Genomic DNA, 16,447 nt, shown 5'->3' with positions numbered 1-16,447 from the left:
GTCTCTGGGATCCATGTCTGACCTGCTGACTACGAGATTCGGGGATTATCTCATGCCGAAACGAACCTGCATGATCTAGCCGGCATATATGACAAACCGGATAGATACCACTAGAGGAGTATTCCTTCCGTGCACAATACTGGGGAGTAAGGATGTGTGTTCAATCGCGATCGAAGCGGTGTCGAATTCAGAGTCGTCGTAGCCCTTCGGGCCTATTGAACACCGCCTTAGTGCTGATAGCGCGCCCTTCTGATCGTGTTCGTGGAACCCGGCTGTCAGTTCCGAGCGAAGCATTGCCACTAGCTGGCGGATAGAGAGAAGGCAGATACCTAGCACACGCGTCAGACTTCCAGTTTAGTCAGCTTGAAACGCAACGATAATCTTGAAAAGTAGAAACGAAGATCTGTTACCACATCTTACCAAGGGCAACTATTGGTCTGGGACGATGAAGATCGGCAATCACATGAAAGCCATGACAGAACGTTTTCACCATTTCAATTCAGTATATTTGCTAAATTCGACGATTCCTCGTCTGACTGCATCGGGCGAGATGTCATTTACTTTGCTGAACTTGCATTGCAGCGCCATTCGCCGCAAAAAGTCCCATCGAGATGCCGCCCGCCACCACTTTGAAAGGGCTAGCACAATCTCCTGCAGCAAAAACACCGGGTACCGTGGTTTCGTTGAAAGGTGGGTTCACCTTCAGATCCAACGCGGGGGTTAGCTCCACCCCGAGCTGATCCGCCCACGGGCCGTTTAGCCTACTCCGCGGCTTATGGGCGATGAAGCCAAACACCTCCTTGGCTCCATCTTCAAATTCAATCTCCACGTCAGCAGTCTCTCCAGGCACCTTGGTGAACCGGGCAATCCGTCTCGAATCAACGACCAGCCCCTTCTCTGTGCAGGCTGCTTGTATCTCCTGCGATAGGGCTGTGTTGCCATGAGTCAGCACGACAACCTTCTTGGCTAGTCGCTGGGCCATGCAGCCCACTGCAGTTGAATGCATCATGTCTGCCATGTCTTCGACAGCAAGTATGCCGGCCTGGGCAGCGCCGCGCTCTTCATATCCATGGCAGAACAGGCAATGGTAGCTGCAGGCGTGGCCATGTCAGTTTGAGAAGATGGGGAAACAGGGCTGGTGGCTTGGAACTCACATTCCACGGCCCCAGCAATCATCGTAGCCGGTGATGTCTGGATACAAGTCTTCGACGCCGGTCGCCAGCACGACCTTCTTTCCTTTGTATGTTGTTCCATCGCTGACTGAGGCTTCGAAGCTGCCATCCGCCAATTTTGTGAGCTTTTCAACCTTGGAGTGCACAAAACTCGTAGTTTTGTATCTCCCAGTGAGATCTTTGCGTGCCGCTTCGCGGAATTCCTCAGGATTCTTGTGATCCCACGTTGGGACGTTGTGCATGTGGGGCGCACGTGAGTTGCGGTATACTCCGTGGTCGAATATGATGCAGGGGTGCATTAATCTGCTCAGAGCGGTGGCCGCGGAAAGGCCAGCGGGCCCGCCACCAACGATAAGCACATCGACAGTAGACATGGTGGGAAGGTGATGTAGTAAACGATGTGTTGTAGGGATCAGATGGAAGAATGGTCGGAATAATTGAAGCATTAGAAGTAGCTTTATCTTTAATCGCTTGCTGGGAAAGGAATGGGCTGGGATTAAAGTGTTGAGGGGTTCGCGTCGGTTACCGACATGCAATATAAAGCGCCGACCACGTACGGCAGGAGCTAGGTGATATGCAGGAGCAAGAAAGTCAAGACCAGCATTGTGAACATGGAAGACAACATGTACCATCTCCGCGTAGCGACGCGAGTTGATCTACCACAACTGATCAAGCTAGTCGCCGAGCCATTCAGCAGCGGTTCACTCGATACGGCAGGTCTGACTTTTAGCAAAGACGAGATCACCGCCTATCTTGGATGGCGTCTGCCCCGTTTGTTATTGGATAAGAGGTCGCTGGTACTTGCTCTCGAGTTCCGTCCTGTCAACTCGTTCAAAAAGGTGCCTGGTCGCATTATTGGCTGTGCCATCTTGTGCCTCGGCGCTTCTACATCTCGACCATATTCAGCCGAGCCTTCATGTAACACTTCCCTCTGCATCCTCTCAAAATACCGTTCTGACTCCGATAACAGACACCGACCTCTCGTTGCTGAAGTTGCGCTCTGCGCTGTCTGACTTCACGGTATGGCCAGATACGCAGACAGCGGAGGTCCACACCCGATTCGAAGCTGTCCAAAACGCTATCGAGACGTCGGTGGGTGAGGATGCGACAACCCTTGTCTTTTATTACGTAAACCCCGAGTTTCATGGTTGCGGGGTTGGATCAAAGATGTTAGCAGAGGTGCGCAACCACATTGAGCAAGGTGCTGGAAGTGTGCCTTTTTCTGCTGTTTTTCGTGGTGAAGACGTTAGTTTTGGTACAACTTCAGGGTTCAGACATAAGGCCAATGCTGGGAAGCTGGAGATACTCGAGCCTGTTTTTTGAATAAGTTTTCTCGTCGGTAGCCGTCGGCACGGGTCGAATTTGTTAAATTGGTACCGTAATTCTCGTCCAAGAACATAGCAGGATCATACTATCACTTGCAAACTCCTTCGTTCAATATCAAAGATGCTTCCATCCGTACTGGTGCTTCCTCCCTTGGATGAGCGTATTCCCATGCCGGGGTATTTCATTCCTTCCTTCTACCTGGTTCTAATCGGCTCTATTATAATACGTCCACACGGCCTGCGCAGTACCATTATTACAGCCATTGCTCTAGCTTACCTATGGGGTTTTCCTCATATGACAGGAGGCATCGACTCCGACTGTCAGAACATGACAATGTTAATCACGTCCACATTGATGTGGATAGACTTCGGGGTCATAAGGAACTTCGAAAAGGATCTATACCGAACATGGGAGCGAGATATTCCCGTGGATGAACGATCGATCCTCAAACGACTAGCTTGGAGCTATGATCTTTGGACAACTTGGCGCGGTCCGGGATGGAACTGGCAGTCTAAGCGTTGTCCAAAGCTGCCTGATCACCTTTTGGACCGAAGGTATCTTCTCAAAGCGTCAACCAAGTGGAGAGTATGCTGATAAGTGTAGGAGTTTCCTGCTCGATAACCTCAAGCGTGGAGCGTATTGCTTTCTCATGAGTCAACTTCTGCTATCCCTTCTCGAGATAACGCCATACACCCGAATCGTCGAGCGCCACCACATCCAAAGCGCACCACTCCCCATCCAGATCTCCGTAATATGGATTGCCACGCTATACACACAGTACAACATGAGTTTCATGTATAGAGTGGTTACCTCCTTGCTTGTTGCATGCGGGGTCTGCGCGCCCTTACAGTGTCCGCCGCTTTTCGGCTCATTTGCCCAAATGTACACTGTCGGTAATGTGTGGTCGAAATGCTGGCAGCAGATGATGAGAAAGGTCGGGCCACAGACGCTTTGGTAGTTGTGAGAATCCGCCAGCTGACTTTGACCAGGCCATATTGATTGTGCCTAATCTAGTCGTGTCCACATCAGGTATTCACGGGGCGGCGGCAAAGTACTGTCGCTTGATCTTATCATTCGCTGTATCAGGAGTTATTCACTCAATTGGTGCGTTCAGCGGCACGCGGCGCTCTCTCGGCGATATGCGCATGTTTTTATCGCAAGCCGTCATTATTATCGCGGAGGACTTTGCGATCTCATTGGGAACGCGACTTGGGATCAGGAAATCAAGTATGTCGTTTGAACACAGGCTCACCAAGTTACAAACTGACACATGGAATGATAGATTGGACGGTCGCTCTCGGGTTTCTTTGGACTATTGGATGGTTCAGCTTCTGCCTAAGGCCTTGGATTGGAGCAATGCTCTGGGCAGGTATGCTAGCATCGAATGGGAACAGCAGCATGGTATCAAGGATCTTTGGCCATTTTCAGTAGAGATGCATCGCACAGGCATATGTTTTCTACTTGTGGGTTGGTAGCTATTGATATGCATCCTAATTGAACGATTCAAAGAGAAGGAAAGAATCAAGCTTCTATTCTTGCTTGACAATCTGATAGGCCGGGCCCGCTGTACCCACACTACCCGCATCAAGCTGCATCTGCAGGCCGCCAGCGACAAAGGCGCCCATTGCAACGGCAAAGGTACCAATCTTGAATGGATCTCCACAGTCTCCCGCTGCAAATATGCCAGGTACCGATGTCTCAAAGAAGGGATAGTTGGTCTTGTAGAAACCAAAATCATTCGTCTCCACACCCAATTGTTTCGCAAAAGCTCCGTTGTTCAACGGCAACGGTCTGTGGATGATGAATCCCTCCGTCGTCTTCTCGTCGTCCTCGAAGACTGCGGTAACCCGGGCTTGAATGGGCTCTTTGATAAAACGCGTAATTTTCCGAGAATCCACACGGAAACCGAGGGGACCGAGGGATTCGCGGCATTCTGCAGCGAGGGTCTCGTTTCCGTGGGTGTAAACGGTGACTGGACCAGATGTATATCGGCGGCACTGCAACGAGAGATGGCGAGCAGCCTTGAGGTTGTCATCACCGCCTGCAGCCAAAACTCCTGCCGACGCACAACCGCGCTCTTCATAACCACGATGCACAAGACAATGGAATCTTGTAAAGAGATTTAGTTCAGGATCCAAAACCGGTGAGACGAAAGCACTTACATTCCCTTGGCCCAGCAGTCATCGTAGCCCGGAACGTCAAGCGGCACATCCTGAATGCCCATGGCTAACACGAGCTTGCGTCCTCGCCATATCCGGCCCTTCGAGTCGGTGGCCGTGAAGGGAAATTCGGCTTCGGGGTCGCGATCAACATTGTCAATCACAACTCCGGTAGCAAATTGGACCGTGTTGTATTTAGACAGAATGTTCTGCCGAGCAGCAGCGCGGTATTCTTCCGGATCTCGGCCATCCCAGCCGGGAAGCGTGTGCAGCCAATTGGCTTTTTGGTTGCGGTACGTGCGGGAGTCGAATACGACGGCTGTGTGAAGGGAGCGCACCAGACTCAATGCGGTGCTCAGACCAGCAAGTCCACCTCCGATGATGAGAACGTCGAAGCTGTCTGTCATTTTTGGTGCTGTGGAAGTTGTTTTCGCAGAGCTATCCAGACTTGCAGGCCCTTTTGTGTCGTGGCTGGTAGCACCTCGGACAGCGACAACATCGGCCGTCGACATGTCTGTGTATCTGAGCATTTATCAAATGTATATCCTGTGTCGTCCGCAAATCCAAGCGATATCGTACACAATCCGACAATCTTTACACAACCAGACTATCTTGCCATCATGACTACCACAGCGACAATGCAGTTCATGGCCCCAATGGCTGAAGAGCCCTTTTATCGCTCTCAACCCGACAAAGGTTTCGAGTCGTGTAATTTTTCGTACAACGCCGAAAAGGTCCAGATCCACAACGCACGCCCAGCCAAAGATCGGTTTCAGCTTGACACGCACGGCTTCGCCTACGTAGACGATGCCGAAGGCGCAGCGTTCGTAGAGCAACTCCGCAAGAACGAGGACGGTGCCAAAGAGCGCTACTACGGGCATGTCGAGCGGCTGGTCAAGAAACACACTGGCGCCTCTCGGGTCGTCGTGTTCGACCATACCATGCGCCGCCGGGAGCCCTCGCTGGCCGGCAAGAACCCCGATGGCCGAGAACAGCCGGCAGCCTACGTGCACATCGACCAGTGAGTATCTCCGTGATTTGGCACCCATTTCGAGAGTCGGAGACTAATCAACGTTCTAGGGGTCCGGTGGGAGCTGCGCGGCGCGTGCATCAGCATCTCGACTACGAGTCAGACCGCTTACTCAAGAGTCGTGCGCAAATTATCAAGTACGTAAGCACCCGATTGCTAGGTAAAGAGGCGAGCATCGGCTAATGCGCGCCGATTAGCGTATGGAGACCCCTCAACGGCCCTGTGCAAGACTGGCCACTCGCTACTATGGACTTTGGTAGCCTAAGGCCGGAGAACTACCATCCCACGAATTTGTATCGCAACAGATTCGAGCTCCGTGGCCAGTCGTGCAACGTGTCGCACCGCGAGGATCAGCGCTGGTATTACCTTGATGCGCAACAGAACAGCGAGGTCACCTTTATCAAGATCTGGGACAACAAACCAGCAGTGACGGCGAAAGGCAAGTTTATGTCGCACTCGCATTCTTCACTCGCTTGTGAACGTTTGTTGAGTAAACAACGCTGACGTCCAGATGCAGCATGTGCTCATTGTGCCTTTGAGCATCCCGACACGCCCGAAGATGCCCCTTTGAGGGAAAGTATGGAAATCAGATGCCTTGTGTTTCATGAGGACGAGGGCCTAGCGTCGGCGCTTTGGTGGACGTGAAAAGTGCGGAGGAATAGAGTTTCTGGGCAGAGAGAGATTTATGTCGTGTATTTACAGGTGCAAGTGTGTACGCTAGGCCCCAGGCGGGCTAGCGCGCCGGTCCGCCTCGATCTCGATACAAACTTGCCAGGAACATTGATGAGAGCGCTTTTAGATCGAATCGATCGGGGAGGGTATTCGGACATGCTGTGAGCAGACTTGGTCAAATAGCATCGCAACTGAACTAGGTTTTCTCCCGTATCTTCAAGACTTGCAACACTTGTTGTTGTGAGGAAATGTGCTCGACTTGGCGATCACCACTTGCCTCAGGCTCAGCTTCGGTACTGAAGGTTTGCGGGGAAGCGTCTTGTGGAGCTTCATCCGATTGCTGTAGCATACCGTTATTCGTGTCAGCTTACTTTTGTGGTGCCGATATTCAAGCTTTTGTACAAAGAGCAGGACAAAGGGTTATTAGGGGGCTGAAGTGGATGCATCATAATTTTCTCTAGCTCGGTCACCGAGATGTGCTGTTCGAGGGCGGTGGTGTCTTCTTGATTGTGGCTAGCACCAGCCGCAGGTATACTGTATGCAGAGGTACCGAGTGGTGGCCGAACTCGGGTTTCCGCTGCAATCTACGACACCGGTGTATTTCTCCGCTCTGGCAACCTAATATCACTCACTAGCAACAGCTTGTCACACGCTGTGTTTGACATAAAAGAGATACATGGGAGCTGTTTCCTGCTGCTAAATCGAGCATCGGAAAGACAAAGGTATGCCTCTGTTTTCATTTATGCGGTATCCAGACATGAGCTAAAGCATCGTAGAAGTACGAGACCGAACCAGTACAGGAGAAATGGCAACGACGTACCCGGCCAATTGCAACTGCACGCTGTCAGCCATCCGCGTGCTAATGCGCATCGAGAAGCTGGGAGAGAGCAAAGTGGGGTTGGAGACGTACCTAGACGTGATGGAAGACGCGGAACATCGGTGTTATACAGTACTCAACTGCGGTGCGTGCCGTGGGCGCCGCTTCTCATTGGCTAGCGTCACTGTGGTTAGTGCGGCCGTGATCGAGTGGCTCCGTGGGGCGCAACTGGAACAGGGGCCCGACCACCACGTCTCTCTCGGAGACATTCGCCTCGAGCGGGCCGATGCTGAGATACTGAGCCGCGAGCTGATGAATCTGCAACTGACGCATTTCGCCCAAGTCATGGCTCGGCTCCAAAGCACCCTTTCCACCATCCCGTCGGCGCACACGGCCACGTACCAGGAACTCGCATGTGCCAAGCTGGAGGAGCTGCGGGAGTGCGAGAGGCAACTCCGGTCCTGCGAGCCTGATAAGGTGCAAACGTAGACCCTTGCTGGACGTGTGTTTCCGTGGTTGTACCGCTGCCGTACCGCCAGGCTAAGCGCAGTGCTGTATCAGCACAACAAGGGTGTAACGGCTGAATCAAAAGGTAGATAATGTAGTCTAATTCTATTCCGTGTCTCGCTACCATACCTGCGCCTTCTCAGTCATCCGGACGACGCGCCATTGTTCCTAGAGATTGCATCATGGCCAGCCAACGAAACACCTCGACTGCCCGCACGCCCAAGATTCGTCAGTCTTGTGATACCTGTCAAGCATCCAAGATTCGCTGCGGCCAGGAGAGGCCCTGCTGTCGCCGATGCGCCAAACACAGCATCGAGTGTGTGTACAGCGCATCCCGTCGTGCCGGTCGTCCTCGATCAAAGAGGACGGCAGACCCCACGACGCCCGCTTCGCTATCACCGAGCCAACCACAGTCGCCCCAACAACCGCAGACACTTCCGCCCACGCCCGATGAAGCGCTGCCGATCGAAGCTGGGTGTGAGATGCCCTTGGCCTTGCCGTTGCAGGAGACGACTGCGTCTATCCCAGAGGCTCCTCTACCAGATCGGGGGCAGGATCGCGATTCGGAACAGCGACGAAATCATGATGCAGCCTCAAAGAGCCCGCAGTACGATCCGGGTTGCAATCTGGAAATCAACAATTTTGCAGAGGACCACTGTCAAGCCGGCAACCACTATGACTTGGTTAGCAGCAATTTCGACAACGACACCACCTACCACAACGGCAACAGCGGTAATGAAAGCAACGACAACATCCCCATGATGCACAATGACCAAAGCAACCACTTCGCCCCAGATGTCGAAATGAGCCAATCGACAAACATGTTTGGCCAGCTCGGCTCGACCCACTTCCCCAACTTTTTCTTTTCCGAAAACGACCTGATGCACAATCACATGAACTTTGACGTTCACATGACTCCACTTCCCGATCCCGTGCCTGCCCCAGCCAAAACTTTTGCACCAGCCCCGCTGCCCTCACTCCAAGCTCCAGCCACAGCCACAGCCAAGCCCCAGCAAAGCTGCGAGTGCGCCTCCACGCTGCTGCAGCACCTAGGCGAGCTTTCGGCCACAGACTCAGGAGGCGGCAGCGGGTGCAGCGAGCGAGCCTTTTTTGCAGGTGCAGTGCAACGGTCACGAGTGCTGCTCGATCACTGCTTCACGGTGCTGTCATGCTCGTCGTGCAGCACGTGCATGTCGTCGACGCTGGTGCTCTGCCAGGCCATGGAAGAGCTAAGTGTAGCGCTGGGCATGGGCACCCTGTGGGTCGAAGGCAGCGCGTCGTGCGAGCAAGAGCGGTGCGTGCTGCTGCGGAACCTGGCCAAGGACGAAGTGCGCATGCGGTGTGGGAGCTATGCAGTGAGGGCAGTGGACCGGCAGGCGTTGCTGCGCACGCTCATGAAGAATAGGCTGGGCGAGATGCAACAGGCTGTGAGTAAGCTGTGTCAGGCGGTGGAGATGTTGTCGTCGGCGTCGTGTAGAGCGACGTGTGCGAGCATAGCGACGGAGTTGGAGAGGAGGCTGTCGGTTAAAGTAGATTTGTTTCGAGTGGGAAGCGTAGCAGCGCAGTCAACGCAATGAAAAACCAAAAAACCAAACAAGAAAATAGAATTGACACTGGGGCTATATAACCTCGGCCATATACTTTTCGGCCACATATACTTCTCGGCTACCTAATCAAAGCAGCCACACAATACAAAGTCGCGATTTTAGTTAATAACAACGATTATATTTGCTACTTAGTTTACATAGAATTAAGAGTACGTGCTACTACTACTTCTGCTACTTTTTAAGCCTTATTCTCTAGTAAAGTGCTTACCTGTTAAACCTGTTAAGTTACTACTTAGTTAATAGCAGCCTTAATACTCTTAACGTTACTAAACTACTAATTTAGATTAACTTAAAGTTGCTTTCTTACGCGTGTAACTATAGTACTATATAGTTAATATTTAAGTTATTAATTTTTAGCCTTAAGCTAAGCTACTCTAGTATTAGCTTCTAAAATAGCCTTACCTACCTTGCTAAGCACAAGCTAAGTGCTTTATAAGAGAGATTCTAATAACTCTAGCTATTTTTAAGCTTTATATAAGGCTTATAAGCTCTAAGGTATAGTAAATATTAACTCTAGAGTAGCTAACACTTAGCTAGTAGGTAGAGAAGTAACTAGTTAGCTAGTTACTTAGAATAATAGTAGTATAAGGCCTAGGTTGTATAGGTAGAGACTAGAAGACCTCTAACTAGCTTATATTATATAATCTAATAGAGCTTCTTCTCTTACCTTATTATATAATATAATAAAGCGCTTCTTCTTAATAGATACTATATTATTAAGAGTAGAGAGAGCTTAGATCTTATTATAGTACTATTATATAGAGTCTTACTATACTTCTCTAAGCTTAGTCTAGGTTAGAGTAAGATAGACTAGAGTAATAGTTCGCGTAGGTTGTCTAGCGATTTGTAGTAGAAAGAAGTTATTATAGTTAACTAAAAGAGTAAAGATAATCTAATTCTATAAATAATAGAATAACTAGTTAATAATCTATATAAGAAATAAACTATTTAAGTTAACTATAATAAGTATAATAATAAAACCTTTCTATTCTTATATTCTTATTACTCTATCTATTACTATTACTACTATTATAATATTATTATTACCTTGCCTAATGCTCTTAATAGTTACTATTACTTAGATACTACTATTGCATACTAGCGTCTAATAGTTAGTCTTAGCGTAATATTAATTACGTAATTCTACGCGCTTTACGCTAATCTTTTCTTTATAATATATATTCTTACTAACACTAATACTATATTTTTAGGTAGAGAGAGGCTTTTATTTATTACTTATAATAGTAAACTATAAACTCTAATTACTACTAAGTATGCGTATCTACTCTATCTTTTACAAAAAACTTCTAGAACTAGCACCTCTAGATACTAAGCTAGTAATAGATATAGAGCTTAAAGATAATAAGTATAAAGTTAAAGAAGTTAAAAACCTATAGAAATTTAGAGATTAGTAGAAGTACTTAGTTAAGTAGAAGAAATAGCCTAAAAGCTATAATACTTAGAAGTCTAAAGAAAACCTAACTAACTATAAGTTACTAGTACTTAAGTACTATTAGAAGTGTCTAGAGAAACTAGAATTAGATCTATAAGAAAAAAGAAATAATTAAAAGAAGAATTAAAAACGTTAGCCTATAACTAGTCTAGATTAGCTAATAGTTTAGGTAGTAGTAGTTTAATAGTAGAAAGATCTGTACTAGAAGCAAAGCTTCTCTTAACCTACTCTTTTACTTACTTTTAGAAATCTAGAAGTATAAGATTATAATAAGCTATAAAAATTACTCTTAGATAATCTAAAAGTTAGTTATAAAAGGCTACGCTTTATAGAGTAATTGCGAAGTATATAGAAGATTATATTTAATAGAGAACTAAGCTTCTAAGCTACGCAGCTATCTATATATAATACTAGTTACCTAAGTAATAATTAGACTAATAGAATCTAGAAGCTACTCTAAGTACCTAGATTCTATAAGTAGACTAAGATTCTATTAAGAAGCTATCTAAAGAGCGTTTATTCTATTATAATAAGAATAGAAAGGTTTTATTATTATACTTATTATAGTTAACTTAAATAGTTTATCTTTTACCTAGTTTATTAACTAGTTCTTCTATTATTATAGAATTAGATTATCTTTATTATTAGTTAACTATAATAACTTCTTTCTATAAGAGGCTACGCTATACTAAGTAGATAGTTCTAGTTATATAATATATAACTTAGCGCTAACTAAAGTAGTAAAGTATAAAGCTTATAAAAGGCAAGTTATACGTATAAGAAGAATTTTTCTTTTCTTATCTTTCTTCTTCTATATATAGAATAAATATATACTTATTAGTAGGCCTCTTTCTACTTATAACACTTTCTACTATAAATTACTAGATAACCTACGCAGACTATTACTTTAGTCTATCTTACTCTAATCTAAACTAAGCTTAGAGAAGTATAGTAAAACTTTATATAATATCTAGCTTTATTTAAGTATACTTAAATAGCTTAAGAAATACTTAAATAGTTTTATAGCTAGCTACTATAGTCTATACACTTTTAATTATTTAGCTAACTATAAAAGTAACACGTAGATTATAGACTATAAAATAGAGTATCTATAGTTATCTAAGAAGCTTATAGTTACTATTTATATAAAAAAAGCTAGGTAGCTATTTCTTATACACGTAGATAAAAGAAAGATTATACGCGTAAGTTCTTATTATTATAAAACACTATAAGTATATATTTAGAAGCTTACTAAAAGCGTTAATTATAGCTATATATAATATCTAGTATAATATAAAATATTATATAAAGAATAAAGTAGAATATAAAAGTAGTAAAAGACATAGCTAGAGCTAGGCGCAGCGCTTAGGCCTTAGCTAGCTAATTAATAGATTTTAGATAATCTAGTAAGTTACTTAAAATCTGCGCGTTTAGGTGTTAGAGAAACTATAGTAGTTACTATAATAGTACTCTTCTCTTACTCTTAAGCTTCTATAAGTAGAGATTATATTATATAGTATAGTAGTCTAGTTATTTTATATTACTTTAGGTAGCTCTAAGATATTAAAAAGTCTTTTATAAAAACTAGCTATAGCTATATTATTCTTTAGGTTTATAGTAGGTTTCTAGGTTATCTTATTATAGCTAGTCTACTTAATATAGTACTTATATTACCTATAACGCTTATTATAGTAGAGGTTTTTAATACTTTCTATAAAGTATTCTTCTTTATTATTTATAATAATAGGTTTAGGTAGTAGAATAAGTTATTCTAGTAGATAATTCTATTTTAGCGTAGTAAGCTAGAGTAAGAATATATAAAATACTAGATATATCTTTATAGAATTAGGTAGTTTAAGATAGTACGCGTAGAAAAAAATCTTCTTAGCTACTCTATATAGGCTAAAACTCTTCTAATTAAGCTTCTTAGATATCTATTATATTTAGATATTCTACGCGTTTAGCTATACTTTATTACTAGTTTTATACGCTAGTATAGATAAACACTTTTAGTTTATATATTCTTATTATAGAGCTTAAGTCTAGATTAATTTTTTATAGATAAATTTTATAATATTATATATCTTCTTAATTATTATATTAATATTACTAGCTTATAGAGCTTAATATATAAGTTATTTCTTATTAGTAGATAGTTTAAAGCCTATTTATAGGTTTTAGTTATAGTAGACTATTATTAGAATTACTCTAGTAGACTTAGAGATAGTATTATTAGCTTTAAACTAAGTAGTAAAAAGCTATTAGATCTAATAATCTTGTTAATAGGTTGTATACGCACGTAGAACGTATTCTATTATAGTATTAGTATTTTTTATTTATTTATCTATCTTAGAGTAGTAGCTAGTTAAGAAGTATAAGTCTATCTTTAGTTAAGTATATAGCTTATTATAGAAAGTAGATATAAACTATCTACTATAATCTAAGACTATTATAATAGAGAGGCTATAGTTATACTAAACATAGCGTAGAAATATACGTGCTACGTTAGAAGCCTCTATCTTATTATAGAGAATTATGTATTAGTACTTAGATAGGTAGTCTATAATAACTATAATATTCTTATATTCTTTAGATTCTAGTAGGTTAATAACAAAGTTAATAGAGACGTCTACCTAATATTATTTAGGTATAGATAGTAGCTTTAGTAGGCTATAGTATTTCTTATAAGAAGCTTTTAAACGTTAGTAGATATAATAGTAAGAAATATAATAGTAAATTGTCTTAAATAGTTAGAGCTAGTAGTATTTCTACTAGATTAGTTTAAGTATTTTTTCTTAGCTAGAGTAGCCTTCTAATAAAGAATTATAAACTACTTATAAAATCTTAATCTTAAGTTTATTACTATTAGGTATTACTAACTTATTATAATAGTAGAGGTAACTTTTATAGTCTTTATAGTTACTAAGTATAGCTATTTTAGAGTATTATATACTATTATATAATAGTTATAGTATTTCTTAAATAAATAGGTCTTTAGGTAATTTATTATTAGTAGAATAGTACTTATTATTAATAATCTACTAGATAGATCTATCTATCTCTACTAGTCTAATTACTATAGATTCTTAGAATAGGTTAGAATGTAGTAGAGTCTATTTCTAGGCCTATCTTACTTTTTCTTAAGTAAGCTAGCTCTAAGAGTAATAAGTAAGAGTATTAGGCTTCTTACTATACTTGCTAGGTTAGTATATAATAGTAAACTAGAATTATAATAAGTATTTAGACTAGCAGGCTTAATAGTAGCTTAGTTACTTAGTAGTAGTAAAGTACTATAGGTTTTTATAGTTACTAAGTACATTAATAAAAAAGATAGCACCTTCTAATTCTAGTCTCTACTATTTAAAATAGTAAATAATAGTAAGTAGCTTCTTATTATAGATTTTATAGTTATTCTTAGTAGAGTTTATTCTTTTTAAGTAGTATGTAACTAGATAGAGAGCGCTATTAGGTCTAGATTAAAATAGCACTTCTATAGTAATATAGTTAGAAGTATTAGCTTTAATAATAATTAGTAGATCTAGGTTAAAGTATTATAATATTAGTATAGTAGTAAAGGTATACTTTAAAGTATTAAAAGCCTTCTAGTAGTTATTATTAAAAAAAAACTTAGTATTCTTCTTAGTTAGCGCTACTAGTAGAGTAGCTAGATAAAAAAAACTATCTATAAACTATTAGTAGAAGTTTATAAAGCTTAGAAATACTCTAATATTTTAAATATTATTTAGGTACTTCTAATTTATAATAGCTTATACCTTTTTTAGATCTATTTATATTTTATCTACTCTAACTATATAGCTAAGGTAAGTTACCTTAGTCTAGTAAAACTTATACTTATCTATATTTAGTTAGAGTCTAGCTTCTTAAAAAGTGTTTAAAATAAATTATATATACTTCTTATATTTATAAAGATTCTTACTATAAATTAGAATATTATTAAGGTAGAGTATATAGAAGATATCTAGAAATAGGTATAGTATATTATTTATAAAGTATAAAAACGTACTTAGTATATTAGCTAGTTTAAAGAGTATTACTAAGTATTTAAATAACCTATATTAAGTGTAGAAGGCTATTAGCTATTTATTTTCTTTAGTAATTCTTAATTAGTTAAAGGTAGTAATAATATTAAGCTTTATATAGTACTTAGTCTTACTTAGTTAGCTTAAGGTCTCTTAGATTAATAGAATTAAGTAATAGTTCTTAATAGTAATAGTGTTTAAAGTATAGTAATTAATATAGAAGTGTAGTTTACTACCTAGTTTCTTAATAAAAATAATAGAGAAGGTAACTAGAGAGAAGCTTACGTAAATAAATCTCTTTAATAGATAGTTTTTAAGGTACTTACGTAATACTTTAAGTTTATTCTAAGATATACTATATAGTAGGCTAAACTTATACTATTTACTAAATATTAGTTTAATCTTATAGTTATAAAGCTATTATATAAGTAGCTTATTAGACTCTTTTTATAAAAAGACGTCTATTAAGTTATAATATTTCTAAGAGACTTTTGTAAGTAGATTAGTATACTTTTTCTTAGTTAGTACTTTATTAATATTAGTAATACTAATAGTATAGATTTTATAGCTTCTTTTACGTACTAGACTTATAAATAAAGTAGTACTTATATAGTAAATATTAAGTTTAGGCTATAACTTTAATAAGTTATTCTACTTATCTATTAACTAGGCACTATTAGAGTTAGGTATAGATTTAGGTATAGATTTATTTAGATAGCGCTTTATCTTAGGTAGCTAGTAATTATACTATTATTATAGTATATACTTAAGTTTTAAATTCTTAGAGTAGGCTTTATTATATCTATTATTACTCTACTATATCTTAGAAAAGAGAATAAGAGTTTTAGTAGCTCTAAGATAATATTCTTTATATTATTAAGTAGTAAAGATTAGTCTTTTCTTATTATAGTCTAGGTTTACTTAGTACTTATTTATCTAGAGTTAACTAAGTATTAAATTATAATAACTAGTGTTTATAACATAGAGTTATATATATTTATTATAATTATTATATTATAGTTTTAGAGTAATAGTATAAAACACTTCTCTACTATTAAGTATAGTTCTAGTAAATCTAGTTAAGTAAATAATATAGAGTAGTAGGTCTTAATATAGTTTTAGGTTGCGTATAAAGTCTTTATAAATATATCTAATTCTAGTAGCTCTAGTATTAACTAAGGCTTTAAAGTTACTCTTAATACTATCTTATTAAACTATATAATATATTATAATATAACGTTTCTAGGTATTAGTCTAAGATTTAGACTAGAGTTTAGTAGAGATTTAGTAAGTACGTAGTTCTAGAGAGTAACTTATTCTTAGAATAAGGCTTTTCTCTTCTAGAATTAGTTATAAAAATATTATTTTTAAAATTATAAAGATTATAATAATTCTAATAAAATAGAACTAGTAAACTAGATATAGTTATAGTTACGCGCGCTATAAAATTAGATATACTAAGTAGGTAAAAGAGTACTATAATTCTTAGAGATATAACCTTTCTAGTTATATTTAAAGTAGTAGTTTTTCTTAATTCTCTTCTATTATTTAGAGAAACTAGTAGAAGCGTATACTAATATATCTATCTCTATTATATTAGAGTAAGTTATAGAGTAGCGTTATAAATAGTCTAGTAAGAAATAAAAGTTATTATTATATATAGA

The 16,447-nt window shown here is 40.5% G+C and overlaps 2 protein-coding genes across 2 annotated transcripts; one reads left to right on the top strand and one right to left on the bottom strand.

The window, feature by feature from the left end:
- Positions 1-4,656: 4,656 nt before the first annotated feature.
- Positions 4,657-5,156, bottom strand: J4E93_008163 (uncharacterized protein; the record flags this gene model as incomplete). The annotated part of the gene is made up of 2 exons (XM_049346065.1): positions 4,657-5,053; positions 5,152-5,156. The coding sequence occupies 2 exons, from the start codon at positions 5,154-5,156 to the stop codon at positions 4,657-4,659; spliced, it is 402 nt and encodes a 133-aa protein (XP_049196998.1).
- Positions 5,157-5,167: 11 nt separating this feature from the next.
- Positions 5,168-5,682, top strand: J4E93_008162 (uncharacterized protein; the record flags this gene model as incomplete). Its single annotated transcript, XM_049346064.1, has 2 exons — positions 5,168-5,173; positions 5,302-5,682. 2 exons carry the CDS (start codon positions 5,168-5,170, stop codon positions 5,680-5,682), a joined length of 387 nt encoding a protein of 128 aa, XP_049196997.1.
- Positions 5,683-16,447: the final 10,765 nt, after the last annotated feature.

This window comes from Alternaria ventricosa, assembly GCF_023758065.1.
Source record: "Alternaria ventricosa strain BMP 2768 chromosome Unknown scaffold_15, whole genome shotgun sequence".
In the NCBI taxonomy this organism is placed as follows: domain Eukaryota; kingdom Fungi; phylum Ascomycota; class Dothideomycetes; order Pleosporales; family Pleosporaceae; genus Alternaria; species Alternaria ventricosa.
Note: the sequence above shows the minus strand (reverse complement) of the source record. Positions and strands in the feature narration are given on the sequence as shown.